Source organism: Macrotis lagotis, chromosome 7, assembly GCF_037893015.1.
Source record: "Macrotis lagotis isolate mMagLag1 chromosome 7, bilby.v1.9.chrom.fasta, whole genome shotgun sequence".
Classification (NCBI taxonomy): domain Eukaryota; kingdom Metazoa; phylum Chordata; class Mammalia; order Peramelemorphia; family Peramelidae; genus Macrotis; species Macrotis lagotis.
The window spans coordinates 88,625,059-88,644,906 of record NC_133664.1 but is presented as its reverse complement, the minus strand read 5'-3'; the positions used below and the strand labels follow the sequence as shown (position 1 = coordinate 88,644,906).

Here is a 19,848-nt window from a genome sequence, read left to right as displayed (position 1 = left end):
GAGCATTTGTAAATGCCCAAACAGGTATCTTTGGATGAGAGGTAAACATTTATGTATATGAATGAACTTGAAGCTTATTGCTGAATAATAATATATAATCATATATATAAATAAATAATATTATTGACATCAGTACTTTTTTTTTTTTAGATTTTTGCAAGGCAATGGGGTTAAGTGGCTTGCCCAAGGCCACACAGCTAGGTAATTATTAGTGTCTGAAGCTGGATTTGAACTCAGGTACTCCTGACTCCAGGGCCAGTCCTTTATCCACTGCGCCACCTAGCCGCCCCAACATTAATACTTAAAATAAATGATAATGTAAATTACAAATGTCCAAGCGGCCACTTTTGGATGAGAGGTAGATGCTTATGAAGACAGAAGAACTCAAAACTTACTCAAAACTGCGGAATGATGAATTGGAGTAGACACAATGCTTGGTTAGCATGTGTTAATAATGTCTGGATGGAAAGAAATCACTAAAGTCAAGAATATAAGATCGAATGTGTTTCAGTCATTTATGTTTTTGAAACTGAGAAAGCTTGATGTGCACAAGCAGTTATAAAGAAGTGGTTTGATTTAATGCTGCCATTTGTTTTGTAACGTGGCCAAAGTCTGCTAGTCTGGTATTCAACCAGCATTCATCCGCATTAAAGACATGACACACTTCTTGCAGAGAGAGAAATAGATCAAATATTTATTCCCACGGGAATGATTGCCTGTCTCTAGACCCTTGATATTGCTATAAACAAGTCATTTAAGGACTATTTGTGCGTGGAAATCAATGGACTGGAGAGAAATCAGTGGAAACTTTGTGAAGTCTAGTTAGAAGAGGTTGTGACTTGTGTAAAGAATTCATGGGATAAAATCACTGACACATTATGTTGCCAATGTACTCCGGGCCAACCACATCACATAGACAGGAAATGTTTATTTAAGGAGAACTCTTATTGCTGGAAATGATCTCTCATTGAGATTACTGATTCTGCAGGAAATGGAGTTGCATGAAATTCAAGTTATGATGATTTTCTGGAAGATGATGATATGACTATTTGAATTAGTGTAAATTGTTGTAAGTGGAAAAAAGTAACATCCCCTGAAAATAAGCCCTAATATGTCTGCAAAAAATTCATATGACTGTCTTATTTTCAGGAAAATTCAGTAGTGTATTGCCCCACAATTCCTTTTTATCTTGCTCTTTAATTTCTTTCCCCATTGCCTATAAACATAAACATGCTTGTCTCTATTATTGTTTTAGCTTTTTATTTTGTAAATATTTACAAATTATGTGTAAAGTTTTTTTAACCTTCGTTTTAAAAATAATTTAAGTTTCAAATTTTCTCCCTGATGCCCCTCCTTCATCTCTTGAGAAGTCAAGCAGTTTGATACAGATTATGCATGTGAAATCATGTAGAACATTTCCATTATTAGCCATGTTGCAAAAAAAAAGAAAGCACCAACATACCCACAATAATAAAGTTTAAAAAGTTCAGTCTGTATTCAAGAGTCTGGAGTTCTCTCTGGAGATGAATAGAATTTTTCATGGGTCCTTTGGAATTGTCTTGATCAGAGTAGCTGAGTTTTTCACAGTTGATCATCCTTTACAGTATGGCTGTTACTGTTTACACTCTTCTGATTCTGCTCACTTCATTTTGCATCAGTTCATATCCTCCATTCTAAAGCCCTCAGGAGATCCTATTATCCCCCTTAAACAATCATGCTTCTCATCTTTTTCTAAGGTAAACTCAAAAATGTCTACATTTGTTGTTGTTGTTTACTTTCTCTTCTCTCCTTTAATCCTTTGCAGTCTGATTTCTCTCTCTTTATTCAACTCTTTTCAAAGTTTCAGATGGTCTCTTAATTGCTAAATCCTATGGTTTTTTTCTCTGTCTTCATTCTTTTTTGTATTCTGAAGCATCTGACACTACTACCACCCACTCCTTTTAGTGATAACCCTTTTTTTGTCTGGGTTTTAATGCATTATTCTCATCTTGCTTGTCTACTTTTTTGTTGTTTCCTTTTCTGACTTGTTTACATTAGCCCCCCCATCCCCCTCCCATTTTGGCCCTGTTGTGTGTCTAATAAAGACTAAATTTATACATCAGAATCATCTGCGTGGAGATGGCAATCAAACCTGTTGGAACTAAAGGAACTAAAAAGATCACTGAGAATGGGTATAAAAGAAAAGGTGGCCCATGACAGGGCCAGTGTATTCAATAACATTATAGTAGAAATGATAGCTATTGCGGTAAAACAAGAAACAGATTTTGAATTAATTCACATAGACCAAAAGGGGGGGGGGACCTGTCATGGTGGTTTAACTTAAATAACCTGAGAGAATCAATTAGAAACATAATTGAAATAGTTAAGCACTTAGGCAGAATTATACATTATGAATAAGGCCCTGCAAATCATTATTTCTATACAGTTTATCAATACCTAACAGAAAGATCTAGAAAAAGAAATTCCATTTTAAAATAACTACTAATATAAAAAATACTTGACTAACTGCCAAGACCACATTTTACTTAAGATTGATTCCTCTACCTGGGTTCTCCTTTCTCAATTTCTTCTGATTCTTGGGTGCCAACTAGCTCACTAATAAAAAAGATTTCCTTTAAGAACTTGGTAGCTTGGGGGCGGCTAGGTGGATAAAGTGGATAAAGCACAGGCCCTGGAGTCAGGAGTACCTGGGTTCAAATCCTATCTCAGATACTTAATAATTACCTAGCTGTGTGGCCTTGGGCAAGCCACTTAACCCCATTGCCTTGCAAAAACCTAAAAAAAAAAAACCAAAACTTGGTAGCTGTGCCTTTTGATGATCTGCTATTTTATTTTTAATTATCTTTTTTGAGAAGTGAGGAGCTAAGATTGGGTAGAGGTCTTAGATCTGTGATTATGTTGATACCAGAAATGATCTGGTTCTGAAATTCCCTACACCAATTATATGTTGGCAGTTTCTCTGTAACTTAAAGTTTTGGAATGTTGCTCCGGACATTCAGAGGTTAAATGATTTGCCAGTAGTGTAGTCCTTCCTAGTATAATTATCCCTTCCTCCCCTCCAGTATGAAGTATGATTTTAGCACCCCAGTCTTATTCCTTGAACTCACATATGGGTTCCCCCTTACTGGCCAACCACACTGAACACCAATTTTATTCTGTAAAAATCCAGTCTCAATTATAGTTCTTCACCTTAAATCAGAACAAAAATAGATACCATTTTAAAATTTATTTTATATCTTAAACCCTGATAAGAGTATGGTTTAGGAATCATCATTTTATTTCCCTCATCTCTTTGTTTAATTTATGCTTGTAGCATGTGATTGTGAGAAATATTTTCTCTTGAGTCCCTTAGATGATCTGTTTTTGTTCCCTTTGAGTTTTTAGAATTAATAGTCTTTTAAAAAATGATCTTTAATACTAGATTTTTTTACCCTATATTAGTATTTAAAAGCAACATTAGGCTTATTTTTTCTTATAGCATATTAATATTAATTAATCTTTTATTCTTTACTTGGATTAAGTTTATTTTTTAAAGTTTCATCTGCTGGGTCTATTTTATATGAGACTTTGACTGAATCTGAGTTTGGGGTTTTTTTTGTTTTAGGTTTTGTTTAGGTTTTTGCAAGGCAAATAGGGTTAAGGGACTTACTCAAGGCCACACAGCTAAGTGTTTGAGGCCGGATTTGGACTCAGGTACTCCTGAGCCGGTGCTCTATCCATTGCACCACCTAGCCTCCCCTGAATCTGAGTTTTTTAAATCAAGGAAGAAATAACTTCATTCAAGCACCAGATTTTTCTCTCTTGGATTGTATTCAGTTTTTTAAAGATATTCTTGGAATAGTGGTTATTTTGATTTATTTTTAAGTATATTGCATCATAACTTCTTTCATATGTAACCCTCTTTGATTGTTTTACTGTGATTTGGATTGGTTCATATATGAATTCTTTCCTACTGTTGTTTTAAATATGTCTTCTTTTTTTAAGGCAGTAGGATAAAGTGACTTTTCAAAGGTCACACAACTAGGTAATTATTAAGTGTCTGAGACTCGGATTTGAACTTACATGCTCCCAACTCCAGGGCCCGTGTTCTTTCCACTGCACCACCCAGTTGTCCCTAAGCATCTTTTACTAAAAAACTGAATGTTTCTGACTTTATATCTTGATGATTTAAAATTAGAGTTCTTTGATGGCATCCCAGGACCCTAATAATTTCTATTATTTTCTCTGTTTCTAATACTTAACAGCTATTTATTTTTGGTAAAATTCTTGGAATATGAGAAATATGTTTTTTATAGGAGCTCAAAGATTTTCTTATTGAATTCTGTCCTCTAGATCTTTGTTTTTTAGAGTTTTAATGATACCTTCTGTTTCTGTGAAATTTTTTTGTCCTGTTATTTTGTTTCTGCATACTTGCTTTCTGCCTAAGTAACTGCTCCTCAGAGACCACAGTTTCATTTTTTTTACTGTCTTCTAGTTTTTCAATTCTCAAATTTGTCATTTTAATTTTTCACTGATTTTAATTCCTCTTCTTACAATGTTATTTATGTTCTTATTCAGAACTACTTTGGGATTTTTTGTGATATATTGATTATATATTTATTTAATTTTTAACAATATTTAAGGGAATAGTTATTCCAGCCTTAATTTTTCTTTATGTGGAATTTATCTCTCTAATACATTTATTCATTTCATTGGTAATTTGTTGCTTATCATTTCTCAGTCTTTTTTTCAAATTTACTTGACATTTTATTTCCTTTCCTTTTTTTTAGTTCATTGTTGTCATCATCATTCTGTGTTTGGGGTTTTTTCCATTCTTTTGAGGTTGTGCAGAGTACTCTCCACCATCTTGTCAAAAGTAGTTCTTTCTCTTCTTTGTACTAACCCAATCCTAAAAAATCCTTTTTGTTCAATTTTTTTTTAACCCCTGGGTGATTCTGTTCTCTTTGTCTCTATTCTCAAAAGTCACACAGCATGGAAAATTTTTTAGAAAGATGCTGTTTGACACTGTTAACCATTGCCTCTTCCTGGGATAGTCTTTTCTTCTTTGGACTTCTAAAACATTACATTCTCCCAGGTTTCTTTTCTTTTCCTCTTTTCCTATTTCATTGTCCCCTGTGGCCGCCCCCCCCCCCCTTTTTTATTCTTGTTAACTTGTGTTTTGTGTTTAGGCTTGCATCCTTAACTGCCTGTAGTCATTTTAACTTTGATTTCTTACTCACAATTAAAATTTACTATATTTAAAACTAGGTTTATTATCTTTTACTCATACTTGGTTGGTGTCCTTTCTTCATTATTTCTGTTTTTACTTGTCCATAAAAACTGATACCTGTTTTTAAAATCTTGAACTTACTCTTGATTTTTCACATTCCTTCACTGTCCTTTACCTCAATTCTAATCACCCACCAAATTTCATTAATTGTATATCATAGAATTGCTCAAGATTCACCTCTTTTATTCATATTATTATTGCCATAGCCACTCATTTGGATAGTTTTTTTATTGCTCTTTGTTATTATATTTCCTTCATTTCCTCATATATCTCTCTCTCATTTCCCTCCTGGTAGAGCCCTTGTAACATTAAAAAAAGAAAGAGGAAAAACATCAGTTTAGTTAAACCAACCCAGTTGCTCAACCAGGTCTAGTAATACACACTTCATTTTGTTTATGCAGAGAAAGGAGGGAAGTAAATCTTAAAACTTCTTCATTGGTACCATTATTATATTTACTCTCAGTTTTAATTTTTTAAAAATTGTTATACTATCCTGATTTCCCATTTATTTAATTTGTTTTATATGTCTTCTTGGGTTTCTTTATGATCTTTGCTATAGCAAAAAGTGGTCTTAGTATGTTTTCCTTTTTCTAATATGCCATCCAAAACTTTTCTTTCTTATGCATAGATATGATTTTATATTTTTTTTGTACTTAAGGATTTTATTTATTTTGAGTTTTACAATTTTTCTCCTAATCTTACTTCCCTCCCCACCCTCACAGAAGGCAATTTGCCAATCTTTACATTGTTTCCATGGTATACAGTGATCCAAATTGAATGTGATAAGAGAGAAATAATATCCTTAAAGAAGAAATATAAAGTATAAGAGATAACGAGATCAGACAATAAGATATCAGTTTTTTTTCCCCTAAAGTTAATAGTCCTTGGTCTTTGTCCAAACTCCACAGTTCTTTCTCTGGTTACAGATGGTATTCTCCATTTCAGACAGCCCCAAGTTGTCCCTGATTTTGTCACACTGATGGAATGAGAGAGTCCATCAAGGTTGATCTTTGCTTCCATGTTGCTGTTTGGGTGTACAGTGTTTTTCTTGTTCTGCTCATCTAATTCAGCAAATATGATGATATTATTCACACCCTTCAATGATTTCCTGTCACCTAATAATAATGTTTGTCCTTCATTCTTGAAGTCGATCATGACATCAGGGAGGTGATGCCATGACAAGCACATGAATTAGATTTGAGTGAGCAGGGCTGTGTTAAGTCACCAACCTCACTTTCTCCTCCAGAACCATCTGGTTACAGTGGCCAGATATGAATCAGGAAGACTGGAGATGATTTTGGAGGCAAGGCAATCAGTGTTAACCTGCCCAAGGTCATACAACTAGTTAGTATCAGTTGACTGAGGTCAGATTTGAACTCTGATTTCCAAGGCCAGTGCTCCATCCACTGCACCACCTAACTGCCTTTGTGAGATGAATAAGTTGACAACATTTTAAAGAATACCAAATATGTATACTGGAGTCCCTTAATCTAAGGAGAGAAATTGGAATAAAGAGAAAGCCGGTGAGCTAGGCACTGAATTCAAAGGGGAGTGTCTTTTGGGTACACTGACCTAACAGACAACTGGTGGATATAGACACAGTGAACCAGCATACCAGAGGCCTTTGTTAGTGGTTGAAGATATTTGTTTGTTTATTTAAATGTCCTGGGGAGCATCAGTATAGGCTTGGGCTATTCATTCATCATTAGCCCCCATGAATCCACGAATGACACACACGAGGGAAAAAGAGTAGCAGACTGAGGATCACTTTGAATATCAGGATAAATAATGTGATCTTTGACTTAGTAGGGCAACTAGGTGGCACAGTGGTTAGAGCACTGACCTTGGAGTCAGGAGTTCGAATCCAGCCTCAGACACTTTACACTTAGTAGCTGTGTAACCTTGGGCAAGTCACTTCACTCTAGTTGCCTCACATCCTGGTGACTTAGCACATGTGCTTGTGATGGCATTACCTCCCTGATGTCCTGGTCTTTGAGAATAAAGGACAAACATTACTCATCTCATATGACCTTCTTCACTCCACTTCAGCCATCCACAAAGATGATTGGTCATATTCTTGATCTTGCCATCATCTACACATGTACCATTTCTGTCTTTGTGAACTCTGAAATTCTCTTATCTGACCAGTCTATTGTCATTCCACTTTTCCTTCTTCCTTGTTTATCCAAACTATTTTTTTGATCTCACTGGGACCTCCAGTTATTTGACTCCTTCTCAAGCCTTCACTTTTGCACTTACTACACTTTCTTCACTTCCCCATGTTTACTTAGTGAACCATTTCAACTCTGTGCTTTTCTCTGGGGTTCTTTGACCCCTTCTTGTATCAGTAATTTTGTCCTTCCAAGCTTTAGCCTTAAGTCACCTCCACTAACTACTGTCTTTGCTCCTATTGCTGAGTGAAGTTGGAGAAAATGGTGAATCTATGTTGATTTATGTCCATTACAGAATGATACTACTTAACTTCACCTGGTTCTCATTATGTTATTTCCCTGATTAACTTAATATCCCACTCAACACAGCTGCTCTCAAAATTTTTCATCCCTCCTCAGGCTTCCCATGCTCTCCCTCCTTTTCATTTGAGAACCTTGCCACATTTTATTGAAAAAATTGAGGCCATTTTCTGAGACCTCCCTCTTTTTTTTCCTCCTCATCTCATATCAACTAGATGTTTTCTGCCACTATCTCCTTTACCACTCTGATGAAGAAGTGGTCCTGCTCCTTAGTATGGCAAGCCCTGTCTATGTGCACAAGGGATTACATTCCATTTCATCATCTCAAGCAGATTGTCCCCTTCTTCATCCTCATCTACTTGTGACCTCCCTATTGAATGCAAACATGCCCATGTCTTCCTTATCTTCCAAAAACTCATATTTAATTTATTCCTCCTAGCTTTTGTTTCACATCTCTTTTCCCTTTTGTGACTAAACTCTCTTTAACTCTACAAGACTGATTTTCAACCTCTTTATGCAACTGAAACCACTCTTCTCTTAGTTGCCAAACATCTAATGGGTTTTTCAGTCTTCATCATTTTTTTTTAATCTCAGGAGTTTTTGAGACTATGGGTCACCTCCTTTAATATGCTTTTCTTACTAGGTTTTTGTGATACTATTTTATCCCAGCTTTCCTATTTAATTTTTTTTAGGTTTTTTTTTTTTTTGCAAGGCAAATGGGGTTAAGTGGCTTGCCCAAGGCCACACGGCTAGGTAATTATTAAGTGTCTGAGACCGCATTTGAACCCAGGTACTCCTGGCTCCAGGGCCGATGCTTTATCCACTGTGCCACCTAGCTGGCCCTTCCTATTTAATTTTAATGCTCCTTCTCAATTTACTTTGCTGGATATTTATCCAGGTCATGCCTGATAAAAATAGGTGTGCTCTTTCCTAGTCCTTTTTCCCCTTCTCTTTCTACCATTTTTCTTGTTAATTTCATCAGTCCGCAAACATTCAGTTATCCACTATGCTGGTGATTTTCAGATCTACTTATCTAGCTCTAATCTCCAGAATTGCATTACCAACTTTGTATTAATCATCTCAAATCTGCCCCAAACTGAACTCATTATATTTCCTTTTTAATAGAACTATATTTCCTTTTGTGACTTTTCTCTTTTCACCACTCATTTCCAATCTTTTGCTGATTGGTCCATTTGCTTTTCTTAAAATCCTTTTATTGTTCATCTCCATTTTGTCTTAACATTATCTTTTTCTCTTCTGTCACTGCTATCACCTTAGTGCAGGTCCTCATCTCTTCTCCAGACAGTTGCAATAGCCTGTTAGTTTCTGTACCTCAAGGGCCTCCCAACTCTAGTCCATCCTCTACCCAACTTTGAAGCAAAATTGATCTTTCCTGCAACAGAGGTATGACCTAGGGGAGAGTGGTTTAGATATCTTCTTATCTCCAGTGTCAAATAAAAAAAATTCTCAGTTTGACTTTTAAAGTCCTTTACACCAGGCTACCTACTGCCTCTCCAGTCTTACTATATCTTACTTTTCCCCTGCATACTTTTCTGATCTAGGGACAATAGTCTCCTTGCACAAGAACTTCCATCTCTTATCTCCAGGCATTTTCAATGACTATTCCTCATTCTTGTACTCCCTCTTCATCTCCACATCCTGGGTCCTGTAGCTTCCTTTAAATACCTGTTAAATGTTGTCTTCTGTGAAAAGACTTTTCTGACCTCATGTTTCAGTGGAAGGAGGTTAGACCATCAGTATTAAATAACTTGCTCAGGGTCCCACAGCTCAGCTGGTAAGTGTTGAGTGACTGAGGTCAGATTTGAACTCGGATCCTCTTGACTACTGGACCAGTGCTCTATCCACTGGGCCACCTAGCTGCCCCTCAGATCTTACCTTCTTTATGAAACCATATCTGATTCTTGCTCTTAAGTCAAATATGATCCTTTCTTCTTTTGACCTGGCCTGCAGTAAGTACTGTAAACCTTTCTTTTATGCTGTTCTGTATTAAATTGGTCTCTGTTTTCAGACATTCCCTTCCTCAAGCATCATCTTTATAGCTGGCATCTTTGCAAAGCACAAGTTTGAGTTATTGCCTTGTATACCTCTTCAGTGACTCCTAGTTGCTTCTAAGAGGATGATGATGATGATGACGACGACGACGATGATGGTGATGTGCTTTGGATACATCATTTTCTGATCGAGAACTCCTCTACAACTTTTTGAGGCTATCTTTCTCTCCCTCACCCCCTCAAGATGAGGCAATGGACTAAAGAGAGAATGTACCATACCTTGAAATTTAAAGCCTTTATAGACTGACTTTTTCGTACTTTTTCGCATTTATTTTATGCTATTCCCCTTGACCCTATTCCAGCCAATTGACTTTCATGTCATCCCTGAGTTCACCAATCCATTGCTTGTGAAAGCCTTGGCACAGGCTTCCTTCCACCTGCCATGTACTTCTTTCATATCTCTACCTCTGAGAACTGTTATTTTTTTAAAACTCATATGTCCCCTCCTGAAAGAAACTTTTCATAATTCTCCTAGTTAGCACCTTCTTCATCCTCAAATGGTCTTAATATGTATTTATCTACATATATATCTCTCTTCTTTCCTCATTCCGTCAGTAGAATTTTAAATTCTTTGAGGGTAAAGGCTGTTTTTCTTCTTGCTTTCTTTAGCATCTAGTTCAATACTTTTCATATATTAGGAATTTAATAAATGTTTAATTGTATTTTATACATATCCAAAACAACTTCTAGTTTGTAAACTTCGCATAGGCAGAGTCCGTATCTTTGACCTGTGACTTATAGGATCATGAATTTAAGATCTAGAACTTGAAGGGGACCTCAGAGGTCAGAGGTGAGGTTTTTTAAAAAGATTTTAAAAGATTTTATTTATTTTGAGTTTTATAATTTTTCCCCTAATCTTACTTCTCTCCCCCTACCCCCCACAGAAGGCAATTTGCCAGTCCTTACACTGTTTCCATGCTATACATTGATCCAAATTGAATGTGATGAGAGAGAAACCCTATCTTTAAGGAATAAACAAAGTATAAGAGATAGCAGGATCAGACAATAAGATAACAGTTTTTTTTATTTAGATTTCATTTAATTTTAATTTAGAAAAAAACTACATTTATGTCTATATGTATCTGTGTGCGCGTGTGCGCGCGCGCGCGCGCACACACACACACACACACACACACACACACACCTGGAGGAGAGGTGAAAGGTGAGGGAAGAAAATATATAAAATATGTCCAAATTAACACTGTAAAACCAAAATAAAAACCAGCCCACAGAGTCAGTGGTTAAGTCTTGCTATATAATTGCTTATTTAAATAATAGAAACCGTAATTCCTTGAGATGTTTTGTTATGGAAATAGATATTGACTTGTCATTTTCCCCCAGTGAACTTGAAGATGATTTGCTTGGAGAAGATTTGCTGTCTGGCAAAAAGGTAAGAAAGTGTTGATTTTGAAAATGAGTCTTTGAAGTTTAATTTCTTTTAAATAGTGAGAATCATTGTGCCATAAGTATAGAGGATTGCCTTTGGAGTCAGAAATGTATCTCTGCTCCATTCTAGTTACATGATTCTGGGTGAGTCATTGATCTCCTCTCAGTCATGGACAACTTAATACTTCGTCTTACCTAATTTGTTAAAGGGAGTTTATCCCCCAAAATTCTCTACCTGATAAAATTGCAGAGCTGGACTCCCTTTGCCTCAAACAAAATAACCCCTAAGTCGTATTGTAATAATGTATGTAAAGTATACCTTCATGAAAAGCTATTTGTAAAACTATTTGGAGTATTGACGAATTTCATTTTTTTTGGCAAGGTTGCTAGAATGATAAGGAAGGGATATTGATTAGATTTAGAAAAACCCCAGAAAAGCATTTGACAATGTCTTTTACTATACCACATTAAATTTAGGCAAAAGGGATATATTTATTTTCATGTGTGATAGCATATAGATTGGAACTGAGTGAATGATGAGACATAAAATATCCAGTTCTGCACATTTGACTCTCAAATGAACCCTAGGTCTTCTCTTAAACTGTCTGTTCCATTGGCATCCTAAATTTAATGTTTAGGATCACAAAACAGAAATATTTCTTAATTCCCTGAAATTTATTTCTTTTGAGGGAATTATTATCTTCTCAATTATTCACATCTATAACTTAAATTTCTTTTTTTCTCTCTTGCCCTCTCTATGTTGTCAGTGCTTTAATAGAGTTCCTCAGTAGTTAAGGAATATCCTTTATCAATGTAGTAACCTAGTCAAAAAATGAAATTATTTTAATCCTGAATGATTTGTTCCTAAAGAACTCATGCTGGCTTTGAGTGAACATTGCCTTTTCTAAGTATTCACAAATAATCTCTTTTATATTATATATTCTTAAATTTTCGATAGGAACTCATTCTAATAGAAGTGGAAGAAGGCAAAGATAATGAAGGAAAGACTCTTAAATGTTAGAGATGTTCCAAAAAATTGAGTCATTACCTTGTAGCAGTCATTTGCCCATTCAAAATTGTTTAACAATTTTGAAAACCTCTCTAATTATATAACCTCTATCTTAGTTCAAACCCTTATCACTCTTGACTGGACTCTTTAATAGCTTTCTAATTTCTCTGTTTCAAGATTTTCCCCCATCTATAATTCATCTTCCACAATGTTAGCAAATTAATATTGTGAAGGGCACAACTTACAAATCCCATTTCCTTGCTCAAAAAATTGGGTTACTGTCTCTTCTATTTAGGACAAAATAGAAGCAATTCAACCAAGTATTTAATATCCCAAATCTGGATTCAGTTGGCTTTTTCAGCCCCATTTTGTGCTATTTCTTCGCACAATCCTGAAATGTACTTTCCTAATCTCCATATTTTGGAATCTTTATCATCCTTTTAGGTTAGATTCAACTATCAACTACAACTTCCTGTTGACTTTCCTTATCTCCCTATTTTTTCCCTCCCATTTCCAAACTGTCCCCATCTTCCTTCAAATTAAGTTGTATTCATATTTTTGTGTGTATACCTAATCTCTTAAGAAGAAACTGAAAGTTTCATTTTGTCTTTGTATCCCAAGTGTATACTCATTTTCTCATACTTGGAATAATAATTTGTTGAATAGGTTTGAATTCCATTTTGATATCTCCATTTATCTTCCTATGAAAATTTATCTGGAACAATTAGTTGGCTTACTAAATATTTAGGAGTGTTTTAATACTGTGGAAAGTGCACTGGATCTGATATCAGACTTTCTAGGTTTATATGTTCAAGCACTGACTCCTAGTGATCTTGGGGGAGTTACTTAAGTGGAAATAAAAGTCTCATTTTGAAGGAATTGGCATTTGATGACCTCAGTTGTAAATCAGTGGTCCTGTGATTTGTATATCTGGGTGACATGTTTTAATTGCAAATGATTATTAATAATGTAATAATTATAAATTGGTAATTTTTGTAGTGATGTTTCTTTGGAGAAAAGTCATATATTAATAAAAAAAATTTTCATCCAGAATCAATCAGATTTGTCAGATGAAGAACTGAATGATGATCTTTTGCAGAGTGATAATGAAGATGATCTAAATTACAGGTATTAGTTTTCATCCATTATATCCTTAAAACAGCATAACATGTATACTTGTAAGTACTTGAAAAGTTTGTTCTGATAATGGTTTAATAGAAAATTTTTATTTGAGTTCATATATTCTCTAAGTTTTATATACATATATATATGTGTGTATATATATATATATATATATATATATATATATGCTCTGTGTATATTAATTTCCATATAGTATACTTAAAATTATTTTAAAAATTACTGAAAACTTCATTGAATTGCTTTAGTGTAGGATATTGGGTGAGGATCAACAAATTTATGAAATTTTTGAGAATGCATATCAAATACTGTTGTTATAGTCATTTAATATAAAATGGTTCTAATGACCTATGATGGTTCTCTTTGTAAACCTTTGTTTACTATTTTATTTTTATTTCAAGGATGAACATTTTGGGAAATGATCCTTTAGATTCGTAATTTATTGTCATTGCTATCTTATAATTTCCTTTTTTAGTTGTTGAAATATTTCTTGTCTGAGAAATTGAATTATTAGTATGCTTTAATAAAATAAGTGATTACTGGTTTTTGTTAAATTTTTAAGGGAAAAATCTTTGACAGAATTTCACATTCAGTCACTAAGATAGAAAAATAAATCTGATATTTGTTTATGGTACTGTGTATATTTGTTGATTTCTGTCATATTGAATGAATTTTAAACCATATTTGACTGATAATTCAGTGGATATAGGTTACTTTTTTTTCTTGAATATTAACAATATGTTGGATTTTTTCAAGTTACTTTTTTCTGAATTTCTTTGATTTCAGAATCTTCATTCTTTAAAGTATTAACATAATGAATTTTTTCAATTTGAAATTTCACTTTTTCTTCCTGTCTTAATTATTTGTTTATCTTCTATGATTCTTTGCATAAAATGGTTATTTTGTGTGTGTGATTATTCTGTGAAATGAACTGATATTCTGGCCTGAAGATTATCTTAATGTTTTTTACCTTGGACATACTCAGAAATTGGTTTTATTACAGGTAAGTTGTAAAATGTCTTGAAGTTTATAATAATAAGTTATAGTAGAGTATTAGTTACTAAGTAAATCCTACATTTAAAGAATTAGGATCAAGTATTTAAAATATTGATATTTCTGTTAATAGAATAATATGTCTATATTTCTGTTAATAGAATAATATATGTCTTTAGTTTATAGTTTCAGAATATTTGAGAACAGATGTTGTTTCAATAATTTTTTATTCTGAAAAGTTCAAAAATGCATATACTTTTTCCAATCACCACTAAGGCTTTTTGCCATACATATCAGTTAAGACTATCTGGATGATTTGATTAGCTTGATCAAATAACCTATAACTGATGATAAAATACTGTGTGTGTGTGTGTGTGTGTGTGTGAGAGAGAGAGAGAGAGAGAGAGAGAGAGTGAGAGTGTCAGAAATGGGTTTATTGAAATGAATCATATAGTATGTGAAATTGCATTTTAAGCCACTGCTTAAGAAAATATTTTTACCTGTATCAGTCACTGGCTGTGGTTTAAATCTTTGTAGCAAATAATTGTTAAACTTCATTTGTTAGAATCTAATTGTATGGTTCATTTTGTTTGTTTACTCTAGTTCTCAGGATGTCACAATTAGTCTTAACACTACATCTGGCATCGTTACGTCATTTGAACTCTCCGACAATACAAATGATCAATCTGTAGAACATGAATCGGAATATGAACAAGGAGAGGATGAAATGATTTATCACAAATCTGATGGCTCTGAATTATACCCTCAAGACTATACTGAAGAAGAACAATATGAAGGCCATGATGCTGAGTTGACAGAAGACCAAATAGAATATGTGGAAGAACAGGGGGAGGAAGAAATTGACAATGATGAAGTGCTAGACATTGAAATCAATGAACCTCTAGATGAGTTTCCAGTGAGTCTTTTTCTTTTGTGCCTCCAAAGATAACATTTCTTTCCTTGCATAGGTTTTTGGACTGATTTGAAATCTATTTACTTCCCTTGGGAGAGAGGGAAATTAGACCTATTATCACTGTCTGCCAGTTTCTTTATCTTGGCTATGACAAAGTTTGTGTTGACAGCTTGTTTGGCGGTAGGTAATGCTTCTTTGTCATGCTGGAAAGCTGCTGAGAATCATGACCTTGAGGATTGTGTCCATAAGGAAGAAAACAGCTTTGTGTGGTGGAGATACACTGCCAATTGTTAGAAGTACTTAATGCAAAAGCTTTTATCCAGGCTTTAGACAAGATCTGATAAAGTCTTTCGAAGGTGAAAAGATTATTGACCTGCTAAAGACATCTTTAAGGTGCTAATATTCCAAAGTGATTGATGTCCTGCTCATTCATCTTTTTTTGTAACTGAGAACTGTCTAAAACAGAATAAAGAGATTGGAGGTTAGTTTAGAAAATGTCACACACATAATTTGTTATCTGTGATCAAGCTGGCAGAGATTGTATTGATTTTAGTTTTAGGAAAAAAGAAACTTGTGGTTTTTCCTGTTAATATCAATAAAGTTAAGTTATTTTCCATTGTCTTATTGAGGTTACGAGGGAGAAATGTCTAAATAAACAGATAAAGTTTAATGTGAAAAACAGTGATCATGTTTGTAGCAGAATCTTAATTACTTCAGCTTGTACAGAAATGTTTTGCCTTCAGATAGTATTGAATTAGAATTGATTAAGTGAAAGGAGTGTTAAAAGAAGTTATGCATGGTTTTATGGGGTCAAGGTAGTATAGTGTAGCCTATATATTTTAAATAATTGTGTTTATTGTTTGATTCCTACTGTGAGCATCTTCATTTAATTAACACAATAGTTGTTTTAATGATGAACCCCCCAAATGTTAACTTTGAGTGTTGACGAAGAGAAGAGATAGAAGGGGAAAAGATTATGGAGCATTGATTGTGGGAATAATGAAATTGGTTGTTTCAGGGAATGGTAAAGAAGTTGTTGTGAATGAATGAGGGATAATGGGAGTAGAAAGGGTTGCTGGGGTGATCTGTAGTATCATTTTCTGGGCATCTGAAGTCTTTTTTGATTTTATGATGATTGATTTCTTTCCCCTTTCTGCTCCTCAATTCTTGCTTCAAAACTCCTGACTGGTCAGCCTTCCATATGACTTACTCTTCTTCCCTCATTGGTCATCCTAGCTTTACTGCTGTCATCAAGGCAACTTTTACCTTTTCTGAATACCTACAGGAAACTAGCCTTGAATTTTTTTTTCTGGCCTTGTAGTAATAATTCTTTGATTGAAGTTTAGAAACTGTGGTCAGAGTATTAAAGTAAGGTTTTAAATGTGCTAAATTATCATTTAGTGATTAATGACTCAGTTTCTTTGTCTGTAAAGTGAGGGAGTTATACTAGACCAATGATTCTTAACCATGATCTTTTTATTTTTGGTCTGGGCAAGCCTGTAAGTCCCTTTGTAGAATATTGTTTGTTATCTCCTTTCAAAACTGAAGAAAATACTAAATGGCAATTAGAAGGTTAATGAAAATAAAGATGAAGCTTTATTCCTACCTTTTCTCCCACGGAAATCTTTCCACATATCCTAGGTTAAGAACCCCTGCAGATGATCTCTAAGACTCATTTCCAACTTGAAAATTCTTTAATTCTCTTGAGGAAACGACAGAATTGTCAAATTAAGTTCACCTTTCTCATCTGCATCCCAACAGAGTATATGGTAAAAGGAATTTATGTAAAACGAATTCTGTAGTCTTGTTAATAAAATTGTTATAAGTTCCTATGTAAAATAATAAATTTTGAAACTTTAGGCAATTTATTTGATTCTTTCATTAGCCTCAGAATACCTAACACTTGGATTTTAATTTTATGTATACTGTAATTAAAAATTTTTTTTTTCTGACATTAGTGCCATAATTTATTACCTGGTTTTTTAAATTTGTATGGGTGTTTATGGCAGCACAGCAAACGTTAGAAGTGTTACCTGTGCAATGTTTGCTTAGCAATGGAATTATCCTAGTTGGGAAAGGGTGTGTGTGAAGTTGGGGAAATGCTATCTTACAGTAATGAAGAAAATTAATAATTTCTGAAAATTAAATATTTTCCTTACTAAGTTTGGTTTGCATGGTAAAAATAGGGTTGGTTCTGCTGCTGAAGTGTTTATATCAGACATTTAACAAGTGCTGGTATTTGACATAAAATTAGTAGGGAAAGTTTGGTACTAAGCATCTAGGACAGGATGGGCACGATTATCAATATTTGCAAAAGTTTGGGTAGACTGTTAGTCAATTTGTGACTTACAACTTCAGATTTCGGTTTAGTGTGGGATACTTGTAGCAATTACATATATTAGTAAATGGGTATGGTGGTTAGGTTTTCTGATCTTTTGCAAATAAACTTATTTAGAAACTGTTAATTGTCATTAACATGGTATTTCAGAAAAATATGAACTGCATATGAAATTTTTGATATAGAGAGTATTGGATTTTATTTTATCATATTGTATTTGTGGAGTATCCAGCTAATTGAACTATATTCCTTTATGTCTTGATTTAAAATTTAATTTTACATTATTTATACTCTAGATTTAGTTGAATTCCTGAAATAGCATTTGTCATGAATAACATTTACTGGGTTCCATTGTGATTAATTGACTGAAATTAGTATTTTCTGGAAAGTGAAAAGGAAGCTGCAAAATTGTTAAGGAACCTTAGGATATAGAAGGATATAAAAGGAGGAATTTTGTTGCATCAAATGTATTTATTTTTGATGTTGAAGAAACAAGACTGTGACCAGTATAAGATACAAGTGATTCTCAGTTATTTGAGGGCTGATTGCATAATTAATATATTGTTTAGGTTGTTTATCTTGTTATCTACCTTTTTTTTATTTTATTATTCATTGAAGAGTGGTTAGGGACACCAAAGAGATTCACCTCCAAGGGAGTGGGAAAGGGCAGGTAGAAAAGAGTACAGTAAAATCTGTCTATTTTGTTTCTATAATGATCAGTTCTGATTTTTAAAAGAGTGAGAATGTGAGTTGAAACTAATAGCTAAAATAGGCATAAAGTCTTGCACATAGTAGGTTTTTAATGAATGCTTGATGAACAGAATTGAATTTGTAGGCTTACATTTTAATTATTCAGGCAATTGAAAGTTGACTTCTAGTTGTTTTGATGTTTTCTTCATTTCTCTGATAGACAGTTTTTCTTTGAACAGAAAGAACTGACTTTTTCCCTTAGCATCAGGCATGGAAGAAAAAGCATGAGTTGTTAAACAGTACAATAGAGGTAAAAACTGTAATATTATTTCAAAACTCAGTGTTTAGGAAACATGATATATTCTTCTCATTTAATACCTATTTGACGTCACATTTACATTGTTTGAATCTGGCTTTCTAGGTACGTTATTCCCAGAAAAGTTTACTGGAATGACAGCATGATTCATGATGATAACTTGTTTAAAAAAAAAAGATGCGTGAGAAAAACTTTTCTCTTTAATGGCTATTAGGATGAAGAATACATGCAGTCTTATGATGGGCCGCAAGGAATGCAAGAGCAAGACTATGTGGCTGAAGATGAATTAGAGGAGATGGCTGATTCCCAAGCCGCTCCTGAATCTGAAGAGGTATTTTATTCATCTTTTAAGAAGGTCAAAGAGTTGCTCATTGTTCAGATTTTAAGTTAAAACTTCTGTTTAGGATTAGTTAAAAAAAATAGTAAAACAAAAAAGTCTTAGTTGTCTGTGGAGCCTTCCAGAAATAAGTTCTGATGACTGATCTCTTGAAAATTGAGAGTTAATTTTTAGTGCCAAGTATTTTATTCATCTTTTAAAAAACCTAAACATATAACTTCACTGTCTTCTTAAAGTATACTAAACATTATTTAATCTTTTATTAATTACTTAGGATCATTGTTATGTTAATAGTGATCCTGTAAATGGAGAGGATTGGATGAATGGATACTAACCTCTTCAGTATCCCTGGACTTTTTTTTATTGAGAAAGAGAAAAAGCCACAGAATTATTTTGTAGCCTCTTATGATCATAGGATCATAAACAATTTAGTGTTATATCTTAACTTACTAAGGCTAAAAGTCTTTTTTGATCAAAGCCTTCCAAAAATATCCATTGATTGGATATTCAGCTTATTCATTTACCAGAACCTTTCTATCATTCTAGTATTTTTAATTATTTACCTAAAGCCAGAGTCCTAGGTGATTTAATCCAGGTAGGTGCATTAAATGACATTGCTCCATAGGTTAGGTAACTCATTTTGCAGAGAACTTGGACAGTTACCCCTTTTTACATTCTAACATAACCAGGATAGGGGCTGGAAGTGTGTCTTTCTGTCTTTCTCTTTTATATTTCCCCACCTATGGTGAGCTGCTTCTTTGCATTCTGTAATTTTTGAGAATTGACTGGAGGCTCTGAAGGGATTAAATGACTCACTAGGACTATATAATGAGCACTTGAATCTAGGTCTTTCTGACCCATGATGCCTCTGTTGCACAGTTTGCTTTTATTTAGGTTGGATGCCTTTGTTCACA

General features: G+C 34.0%; 1 protein-coding gene across 8 annotated transcripts in view; it reads left to right on the top strand.

Annotated features, from left to right (window-relative positions):
- RBM33 (RNA binding motif protein 33) overlaps positions 1–19,848 on the top strand; it is a 166,521-nt gene that overhangs the window by 31,163 nt on the left and 115,510 nt on the right. For 6 of the 8 annotated variants that reach the window (XR_012470034.1, XR_012470033.1, XM_074193284.1 and 3 more), the window contains exons 3-6: positions 11,154–11,202; positions 13,259–13,335; positions 14,944–15,256; positions 18,812–18,928. Coding sequence is in view for 6 of the 8 variants with exons in the window: in XM_074193284.1 (XP_074049385.1) it covers positions 11,154–11,202; positions 13,259–13,335; positions 14,944–15,256; positions 18,812–18,928 (556 nt within the window). In the remaining 2 variants the exon portion in view is untranslated. The remainder of the gene's footprint in view (positions 1–11,153; positions 11,203–13,258; positions 13,336–14,943; positions 15,257–18,811; positions 18,929–19,848) is intronic. The other 2 variants (XM_074193288.1, XM_074193287.1) reach the window with 1 other exon arrangement.